Source organism: Notolabrus celidotus, chromosome 23, assembly GCF_009762535.1.
Source record: "Notolabrus celidotus isolate fNotCel1 chromosome 23, fNotCel1.pri, whole genome shotgun sequence".
Taxonomy (NCBI): Eukaryota; Metazoa; Chordata; class Actinopteri; order Labriformes; family Labridae; genus Notolabrus; species Notolabrus celidotus.
In genome coordinates, this window is record NC_048294.1 from 7,100,722 (window position 1) to 7,112,026 (window position 11,305).

General features: G+C 35.8%; 1 protein-coding gene across 2 annotated transcripts in view; it reads right to left on the reverse strand.

The window, feature by feature from the left end:
* Nucleotides 1-11,305, reverse strand: part of LOC117807134 (obscurin-like) — a 58,020-nt gene that overhangs the window by 24,185 nt on the left and 22,530 nt on the right. Inside the window, exons 1-2 of one of the 2 annotated variants that reach the window (XM_034676207.1) lie at nt 552-1,166; nt 135-167 (exon numbers count right to left, since the gene is read on the reverse strand). In XM_034676207.1, coding sequence (XP_034532098.1) covers nt 135-167; nt 552-588 — 70 coding nt within the window. In that variant the 5' untranslated portion in view covers nt 589-1,166. Of the gene's footprint in view, nt 1-134; nt 168-551; nt 1,167-7,993; nt 8,270-11,305 lie in introns of those variants that run through there. The other variant, XM_034676206.1, reaches the window with a different exon arrangement.

Consider the following 11,305-nt stretch of genomic DNA (forward strand, 5'->3'; position numbering starts at 1 on the left):
AAATAAATAATCAAAATAGATTCACACATTCCTGTTCCACATTCTAGTCTAGTTTTCATATATGTGCATGTTATTGAAAGTGATACAGTACAGAGGAAATATCTTTTTAAAATAGAGGAAAAACAATGAGTTACCTTGAGCCAATCCACGGAGCAGTGTATTCAGCACTAGAATGAAGATTCAAACTTCATCAGACAATAATTAAAAGTGATTTAATTTAGCTAAAGTTTCATTCATACTACTACTTACAATTATTTTACAAAAGCAGTTTGAAATTTGTAAATGTTAGAAACGTAGTAACTAATGAAAACATTTGAAAATGACATCAAAACAGATGGTTATTTAAATTGCAAATCTTTCATAACTAATGACAGCTAAGTGTACATGAAATGTGCAAATACAAGTCATTTACACAATGCATGTAGTTCGGTCTGTATCTATTTGCTCATGTCGTGTTATTTTAACAGACGTGATCCTGGCTTCAACGCCATGTCCAGAGAAACATGACTGCCTCTGAAAGTCACAAAACTAGAAAGTAACAGTGTACTCACAGAAAAACCCCAGCACATGAGGAAAGCTTTGTCCCATCTTCACGGTGACACTCTGCTGCTTTGCTTTTCAAACAAACGTCCGCTTTGCATTTATAATAACGCCGCAGAAAGAGAGGAGAGAGACATTTCACTCTACATTAAAACGTGAAAACAGAATCTCTGAGACTTCTCCTTCTACTGTTCTTCCTTCCTTTTCACACCAAACAAACAACTTGCAGTGGCTTTGACCACACAAAACGTGTCATATCTTCCACTGAATTGAGGAAAAAAAGCTGGTCTAGTCGGAAACAGTTTTTGCCCTTAAATGGCAGAAAGAAACAACTAATTACTGCATCCATGAACCAGAAGACTTTTATTTTTCTTAAGTTATTTTTCAGGCATTTTTCCTCATAATGATCAAACTGCTGAAGAAAGAGACACAAAATGTGGGTAGTAGTGAAAACTGGTGACGACATGCAGTAAGTGGTTGTGGTTGAGAGTAAGGCCAACAACTCCTGCGACAAAGACTATAGTCTCTGTACATGTGATGTCAAACTGGTGCCCCACATCATTCAGCATGTGTTTGTACATATGCATAATTTTACTGAGTTTCTTCTTCATAACATAAATGTGACAGAATTACAAATGTCATGCTTTCTTATAAATGAAAGCAAACATAGATCCAAAATCCAGCCTCCTTTCACATCAAGCCTGATCTGTTTTTAGTTCTTCCTGTAACTCATTGGGCTTTCTTATTGAGCTTAGAGAATAGACAACTTTTTTTGTTATATTCAACAACCACAGTTACCATGAGGCTTTCACAGAGTGCTTCTAGTCCTCTTCATGAAAATTTGGTTTACATATTCTAATTCAATACAAGAGAGAACGCATATCAATTACAGAATATAAAAAAAAATATCTCCAAATAAATTACCCCCCCCCCCCCATGATGTAGGTGACACTTGGTACAGTCTGGGTGACCACTTCCTGTATTAACAGCTATGCTTTATGAGGTGTTTCTTTCACTTAGACCTGACATGATGTCACTGCAGCAGCATCTCACCATTAGTCACTTATAACAACTTTAAGTACTATAAAAAATTAGTGAGGGCTCATATGACCTTTATATAATTTTGTACACAGAAAGTATAAGTTAACTTTACATTTCCGTAGTAAACATAAAAATGCAACTTTAAAACCATGCCTATCTACAATGAGAGGAAGAATATGAGCTTTACTGAATACAAAATAGAATTTACACCATTTCTTTAGAAATATTAAAACAGATAAGACAAGAAAACACAACACAAAATAATAATAATAATAATAATAATAATAATAATAATAATAATAATAATAATAATGCATTTTATTTATAGGTGCCTGTCTTGACACTCAAGGTCACCTTACAACATTAAAACAAACAGAATTTAAATAACAAACAGTAAAAAATAAAATACAATTAAAAAGGTTTTAAGTGAATGGACAGTGGATTTGTGGTCAGATGGAGTAAGCCAGTTTAAACATATGAGTTTTGAGTTTGGATTTAAAATGTGGGAGTGAGTCAGTGTTACGGAGGTCAGGTGGGAGAGAGTTCCAGAGCTGGGGAGCAGAGCGGCTGAAGGCTCTGCTCCCAGATTATATGTACTATAAACTATAAACTATATATTATAAGTACATATGCATTAACAGAGTCGGCCTTGATTTGATTAAGGTGATGGGACACAAACTTTGATGACTTAAAAATCTATGACACACTTGGACAATTATTTCAATCATGAGGGTAAAACATAACAGATTGAAAGTCAATGCTGAGGTAGAAATTTCAATATTTATTTGGGATGTACCTTTTTTTACTCAGTTTTATTGTACTGTTTAATTACCTGTGTATGGGCTCCATAAATATATAGCAGTAAAAGCTCAATGGCCTCACAAGCATCATTGTTCAAGGTCAGTGTAGTACCCTCAATTGACTGTAGGGGTTTCCCTGCAGCATGTTATGGCAAATGTTTTCAAATGTGCCCCAGTATTTTGTTGACAGAGGATGTAAGAGAGAGCGGACAAAGCAGAGTGTTATAACAAACCCCCTCAGTAATGTTTTATTCTGGGAAATTAACTGCTAAAGGAAATCCTGAAATGTCTCATTTCTATTCAAATATTGCATTACAAAAATAAAGACAGACTTGATTGTAATGAGTAAAAATGACTCCTGATGCAGAAAACAAAATTTTCTTGACATTTTTCAAGAAAAAACATCATACTTATTTCATGCAACAGATCAAAGATTTGCTTGCTGAATTTGAAGCTTTTTTTTACTCATCAACCAATTAATTGTTCTTGTAAGAAGATCTATATCGGGACTTGTCAGGTCAATGTGGCTTATATTATGTGTAACTAGTTATTTTTAAAAGTAATGAGAAAAGGGAAGACTAAGTAAGAGTTGCTTTTTGAAGTGAATGAATCACCCTAAAAACCTGATATAAAAGAAGCTCAAAGACTAATATCCAACGTGTTTTCCTTTATAGGACATTTGTTTTTGGTACTTGCTTTAAATATTTGAAGAAGTCAAAAGAAAGAGGGGGAATGAGCATGCACCAAAGGGTAGAGGGCAAGAGTCCCAGCTGAGTTGATGTGGCAAGGATTTATTCTTATTGGCTGGTAGGTAAAAATGTAACTATGAACACAATAACAGCTTACTGCTCAAAAACTTTATTAAGAAAATGAACAAAGGAATAAAATATTAAAACAATCAAATGATGTCAGCAGAAATGAATACAGCTTCTATGTTGAAAACAGATTAATAAAGATATGAAAGTAAAGTTGTTTTCTAGATCTTTTAAAACTAACACTGAAAAATAATGAACACATTGAAGACACACTATCAACAGGGCGCTTTATTTAAACTATACAAAAGCAAAGGTCAAACTGAATGAAAAATGTAAGACTACAACAAGCAGAAAAAAAGTATTATTATTATTATTATTTTTATTATCATCATGTCATTATAATTGTCATTAATAAAACTGATAATAATAATAATAATAATAATAATAATAATAATAATAATAATAATAATAATAATAATAATAATAATAATAAAAAAAAAATGTATCATAATAAATGAATCAAATTAATTGCAAACACATCATCTGTACAAAGCCCTGAACATTTCTGGTACAAAAAGCAGAGTTGGATATACTCATAAAAAAGTTATGTTGATATTGTTTCTGTTGTCATCTCAGCCTCTTCACTGAGCTGGAAGAAAACCACAACAAAGTCAGTCCCTCATTTAAAAAAAGCTCATAAAGAAATCATCTATATAATTGGTACAGATACAACTTTTACTTTGAACAATTATCTTGTTTCATAACAGCTACAGGAGGCACACCTCAAACCTCATCACTAGCAATGAGTTTGCCTCGTTCATGACTTGTAGACTGTAGGTCCAAAACAAGTAATGAGAACACAACTCATCTTATTTTAACTAATATCTACTTAAACTAATCCAGACAGCTAGCCTCATTAATCAAGAAAATAAAGTATCACATTTAAAAACAAATTCAACATCACATATTGTATTTTTGCTGTGCACATAAATCTAAGGTATACTGTACCATTGGTTTAGTCTGCAGAACCTTTGATTGTTTCATAGACAGAAGCATCACCTTTAGAGCAACAGAGATCAAGAAAATGTCAATCAGTGTTCTTCAGAGGATTATCATTTCATAGACACACAAACTATGGGGCATGCTTACCATGAAGGAGGGTACTGTATTGATCATTTTGAGCGTCACTGTGGACAACAACACGACTTGTGGAACAGCCTTGGTTAGTGCTCCCAGACTGGTCTGACCCATCAATCAAACAAATACAAGTATCAGGTGTAAATACAGTTGGATTAAGTTACATTTAACATTTTTACAGTGCATGTATATCAACAGTATACTGTACCATTTTCATAGTCCGCTGGGCCTTTGATTGAGTGGTAGACGGAAGCATCACCTACAGAGGAGCCAAAATTGAGCCAGTCACATTATTCAGTTACACTGCGTTATACAACTTAGGTCTCCACGACTTCTTAAAATGTGTCATTAAACAGACGTATGGGTGAATACTTGTGTATAGATATAATTCTTACCATGGAGGAGAGTGCTGTATTGTTCATGTTGAGCATCACTTTGGTCGACTACATGACTTGTGGAAAAGTCCTGGTTTGGGCTCACAGACTGGTCTTTCCTGTGACATTAAAATACATTACACTGAACAACATGTAACATGGGATATAATGCTGTTAAGTTCAAAATAACAGAAGATAGATGGACAAACCTGCAGAAACGTGAATCTGTGAAAAAGACATTCACATGGTTAAGTACTCCAAGCTTATCGTATTATGTCAATACATTCATGTATTTCAAATAAATGAAGAATGAAACAAAGACTAGAAGAAAAAGGTCTCACCTTTAAACTGTTTGTTGCAATACAATAGAAGAAGAAGAAGAATTATGACACCACAAATCAGCCCAAAAATTAGGAGAATGAGAGGAAATGAACTCCATGACCTGGACACTGCTGAAAAAGATAATAAAATATCACAATAACATTAAAATCACTCTTTATTTTATAACTTTGGCTTCAAGAACATGACTATGTTCTATAAATCCACAGCTAGGACAAAAATGAGAAATACATTTACAGGTAGGCACATTATATCCCTTTTTTCAATGCAATGCATGTTTTGATTGTCTGAATAAGACACTCATTTTAAAGCAGAATGTAAAATCCAATGATTTAGAATTTTCTAGTTTGGAATCACTTTTTATAAGTAATGCAAGGAACATTTACCAGACTGTTTTTCTCTTTAAAAAAGAAACATGAAACAAAATAAATAAAATTGTGTTTTTACCCTGCACATCTCTAACTGTCATCCAACTCTGTGCTGACTCTTCTCCTGAGCACTGACACTTATAGAAGCCTTCGTCTGACTTTGACACTGCAGAGATATTCAGCTCCATTCTGGAATCATTCTGAATGAGTTTGTCATTGTGATAGAAAAACACAGGGGACACCGTAACATTGTTTCTCAACTTGCAGCTTAAACTAACTGAACTTCCTTCAGTCACAGGATGTACAGGGCTCTCCAGGATAATATCAAAATCTGTAACACAATCAAAGATAAGGGTTATCAGTCAGAGATCAAACTTTAAGAGCAGATGAAGAATATCGAGAATAGATCTGTTTTTCATTCTTCTGTAGTATTCAAAATGACCATCATCTGATGGCTTCATCATGTGCAAACACAAATGAGCAACAAGCGTCTACAAGAACATACATGCTACAAATGCTGACCAGTGTATAACTTACCAATGGCCCAAAAGCATACATGAAGCATTAAAATACTACATCCAGTCATCATGATAATCAGATGTTGAAAGAGTTTCTAGTTTCAGGATGAAGATATTTGACTCTTCTCTTTGTTAACAGAATAAGAAAGAAGCTGTGACTCTAATGATCCACATGACAAAAAGCCATCGTCCTAGTTAACCTCAAGGAGCGATTCTTTCAATACATTCAAATTCAAAAACAAGGTAATGTAATGAAGCCATACTCTGTTTGGTGACGTTGACTGCATTGCTGAACTCTCCTGATTCAGACTCACACCAGAACGGGTCGTTACTCCATCTGTTACCAGGGACTGTGCATGACGACTCAGTCTTTATCCACCATGCAGAGCATTCTGCAAGGGTACCTCCCTTCTGAATCCTCATCACTCTCCACTGGGTAGAGTTTCCCTCACAGTTCAGAGAGACAGAATCAGAGGTGAAGTGTTGCACTCTGTTGGGACTCACTCTGAGAGATGCTGATGAAAGATCATCTGAAAAGAAAAATGTGATGAGAGGTAAAAAAAAAAAAAAAAATACAGTGGTTTTAGTAAAACATTTTAAAATCACAGATTAAAGTAAAAAGTAAACAAATTGGCTTCATGTTCTTTTGAGAGAACATCGTGAGGTTACCATAATCCATTCATGTCTTCATTGAAGACTTAAGTGTTAAAGAAACTGTATGTTGTTCAGACAAAAATGGATTATCATCAAGAGAAGGACAGACAAAAACAAACTGACCTGCAGACCAGGCAAACTTTGGTTCACTGTAATCAGTGTAAAACACTGGATCTCCTCTCCCAGCTCTGCACACATATCCTGCTGTGTGTGTCTGTCCTTCAACAATGAAGGAATACTGTTCAGTCCCATTGCTGCTCTCAGACAGCAGATCATAGCTGTAGGAGTCACCTGGTAGTTTGGGAACAACTTTATACCAGAAGAACCTCCATCCTGCAGATGGGTGTTTAACTTCACAATTCAGAGTTACTGAGTCTCCAGGACTCAGCCATGATGGAGACACAGTCAGGAGAGGCTTTGGTTTATCTGTTGGAAAAGTGATTTTTAAAAGTAAACCATATTATTATAGATTTAACATTATTTCTGAAAACAATCTTACACACTTAACCTTAAACAAGGTTTTTGAATTAAACAGCAGAAATAAATGTGACTTACTGAATAACACTGTCAGTGTGATGGGAGTGCTCCACAATGTTGAAGACTTGTTACTTTGTTTTCTGCCCCTACACTTGTAGTCTCCACTGAGGGATGTATTAGCAAAAGGTATACTGAACTCCTTTTGATTTGTAGGTTTAGTTGCACTTGAGCTGGTTGTTTCCCACTCATACTCCCACTCATTGTCATCTACACCTTCAATTTCACATCTAAGAGTGATCGTCTCCCCAGAGTATATTTCAGACCAGTTGGGGTGCAGAGTCACGACAGCCTTTTTCCTTTTGATGCTAATCATTTCACTGTCCTCTGTGTAGTAAGCTAGGTCTCCTCTCTCTCCTCTGCACCAGTAGACTCCCTCCTCTGAGACATGTATTTGTCCAGCCGAGGTAATTCCAGGGACCTGGGGCTCAGAGGATTCATCCTCTTTGTACAAAAACTGATATTTCCAACCAGATGATGGGTTCACAGAGCAGGTCAGGGTCACACTGCCCCCTATTGGAATGTCTCTGTTATAAGCCCTCAGTTCAGCCTTTGGTTTGTGTGCTGTTTGATTTAGAACAGAGACATTTATTGATTATTACTGTTTGTATGAATTGTATAACTTTTGATGAATCAATCTTTTTTAAACCTGACACTGCCATTATTTGGGCTCTCCAAAAATATAGTCACCTTTATATTCAACTTCTCAGACACTGAGTCATTAAATAATATGTAGACATGTTATTAAATCAGTGATACATATTTTCAGCATATTTCAAAGGTAATAAATATCTATAGCTGAAAGGCAAAAATAATTAGTCACAAAGTTCCCTTCAAAGGATTTCATTATTGATAAAGTAAGTAATAGTGTTGTTATTTTAGATTTTAAAAACATGAAAATCATGACAGAATGGAAATCATGGTTTTACTTACGTGTTACTGTCAATCTGTAGGGATCACTCCATTGTGTGTCGGTATATATCTGAGGGTGGTTGTTTCTGCCCAAACACTTGTATTCTCCGTTGTGAGATTCAGTAACATCACTAATACTGTATTCATTTTTTTCTGTTTGTTGATCTAAGCTGAGTATTCTCCACCCATACGTCCAATCAGTGTCTCCACCTCCCTTGATCTCACATCTGAAAGTGACTGTCTCACCCCAGAATATCTGGGACCAGTTGTATTTAAGGGTTATGTGGGCAGTGGGATCTGTTCACATGAAAAATAGAACTCAGTTAGAGTTGAAACAAGATGAAGACAACTAAACAGAGAAAATTAGACTGTTAATGAGATGACTGTGTAAAAAGGAAAATGCATCAACATGTTGGTTAAACAATCTTTGGTAAATTTAGAGTAAGAAAAGCATCAGGTGTTAATACATGGAGCATATCAAAATGTCATAACACAAAGCTATAAAATATAGAAACATTAAAATAAATGATTAAAATAGATATTTTGCATTCCTGTTCCACATTCTAGTCTAATTTTCATATATGTGCATGTTATTGAAAGTGATACAGTACAGAGGAAATATCTTTTTAAAATAGAGGAAAAACAATGAGTTACCTTGAGCCAATCCACAGAGCAGTGTATTCAGCACTAGAATGAAGATTTAAACTTCATCAGGCAACAATTAAAGGAAATTTAATCAAGCTAAAGTTTCATTTTTTACTGAATACTACTACTTACTATTATTAAACAGTTTAACATTTATATTATTTTGTAATTTAAAAGATGTAGGAAACTTATTAAAACATTTGAAAATGACATAAAACAGACGGTTGTTTATATTGCAAAGCTTTTATTTCTAAAATGAAGATAATTAAATGTACATGAAATCTGTATCCATTTGTTCATGTCAGGTTGTTTCAACAGACGTGATCCCACCTTCAACACCACCATGTCCAGAGAAACATGACTCTGCCTCTGAAACAGGGCTCAAGACTGCTACCAAAATGCTCGCATGTGTGACCTTTTTTTCAACGTGTGCGAGTTAGAATTTCATCTGGTCGCGCATCACACACTAAAGACAGACAGAACTTCACGACAACAAGCGTTTCGCTGTTTCCACAAATGAGACCTGTCACTCAGCCGCAGCCCCCAGCTGAATTTTTCAGCTGTGCGCGACACCTTTGGTCAGCTGATTCACATCAAAACATGCTTTAAACTTAAAACAACTCCCTGATAGCTGAATGAAATATGAGACCACATGATGTTTGTTCCACGTGATACAAAATCAAAACAAAGACATTTGTACGAGTAAGTTCTAAACAAGCAATTAATCGATACTCGATTCATTGTTGACATCCCTAGTCAGGACCAATGCATCAGCCAAAATAGCTTAAAAAAAGCTTTACTTTTATTTGAAAACATTTCTGTTATGTCGTCTTTTAAAATGATATAAAAGAAATGACCTGTTTTGTCAGCCACAGCTTGTTGCAGACAAACTTCATATTCACAGTAAAATATTTTGCAAATATCATAACTCGAATCATTGTCAATCTTTACATCATACAAAACTATGGTGTGCCAATTAAGACAACTATTCAACAGCAGGCATGGTCATGCTGTACACCCAAAAAAAAGGGCGCGACCAATTCATGTGCTGGTGCGACCAACTGAGAAAGGTGGGAAAGTTAGTGTAGAGCCGTGTGAAAGTCACAAAACTAGAAACAGTGCACTCACAGAAAAACCCCAGCACACGAAGAAAGCATTGTCCCATCTTCACGGTGACACTCTGCTGCTTGGCTTCTAAAACAAATGTTTTAGAAGGGGAGAGAGACATTTTACTCTACATTAAAATGTGAAAACAGAATCTCTGAGACTTCTTCTTCTGTTCTTCCGTCCTTTTGACACCAAACTAAAGCAACCTGCAGTGGCTTCGACCACAGCAAACTTGTCATATTTACACTTCCTGTCCACCACTGAATTGACTAAAGAAGCTGATCTAGTCGGAAACAGTTTTTGCCCTTAAATGGCAGAGAGAAATAACCAATTATTGCATCCATAAACCAGAAGACTTTTATTTTTCTTAAGTTATTTTTCAGGCACTTTTTCTCATAATGATCAAACTGCTGAAGATAGAGACAGAACATGTGGGGAGTAGTGATCTGGTGACGACATGCAGTAAGTGGTTGTGGTTGAGAGTCAGGCCAACAACCTCTGCAACAAGGACTATAGTCTCTATCCATGTGATGTCAAACTGGTGACCCAGATCATTCTTTTAATGTGAAATACCATCTGAATATTTCAAGAGTGTTACTTAGGCATGTAAAAACTGTTTTTCAACAATTGAACAATTATCTAATGATAAATGACTGTTTTGATTTCTTCCAATCAGGATTCCGATCACATCACAGCACAGAGACCGCTCTAGTCAAGGTCCTCAATGATATTCATTTAAACACAGACAATGGCAAAATGTCAGTTTTGGTATCACTTGATCTTAGTGCTGCTTTTGACACAGTTGACCACAAGATACTACTGGACAGACTTGAAAACTGGGTGGGACTCTCTGGTGCAGTACTAAATTGGCTTAAGTCCTATTTAAATGACCGGGACTATTTTGTGTCTATAGGTAAATACACATCTGAGCGGATGAAAATCGTATGTGGAGTACCTCAGGGATCCATTCTGGGGCCTCTACTATTCAACATCTACATGCTCCCCTTAGGTCAGATAATAAGAAACAACCAAATAAAGTACCATAGCTATGCAGATGACACACACATTTACATCACCATATCACCAGGGGATTATAGTCCCATACAAACACTGAGTAAATGCATTGAACAAATCAATGACTGGACGAGCCAGAACTTTCTTCAGTTAAACAAAGAAAAAACTGAAATGATTGTTTTTGGAGCCAAGGAAGAAAGGTTAAAGGTTACTGCTCAGCTCCAATCTGCAACGATGAAATGTTCAAACCAAGCCAGAAACCTTGGTGTAATCATAGACTCAGACCTTAATTTCAGCAGCCACATTAAGACAATTACAAAGTCCACCTACTATCACCTTAAGAATATATCAAGGATTAAAGGACTTATGTCTCAGCAGGATGCAGAAAAACTCATCCATGCATTTATCTTTAGCAGACTAGACTACTGTAACGGGGTCTTTACAGGACTCCCTAAAAAGTCCATCAGACGGCTGCAGCTCATACAGAATGCTGCTGCTCGAGTCCTAACAAGGACCAAAAAAGTAGACCACATCACTCCAGTTCTTAGATCTCTACACTGGCTTCCT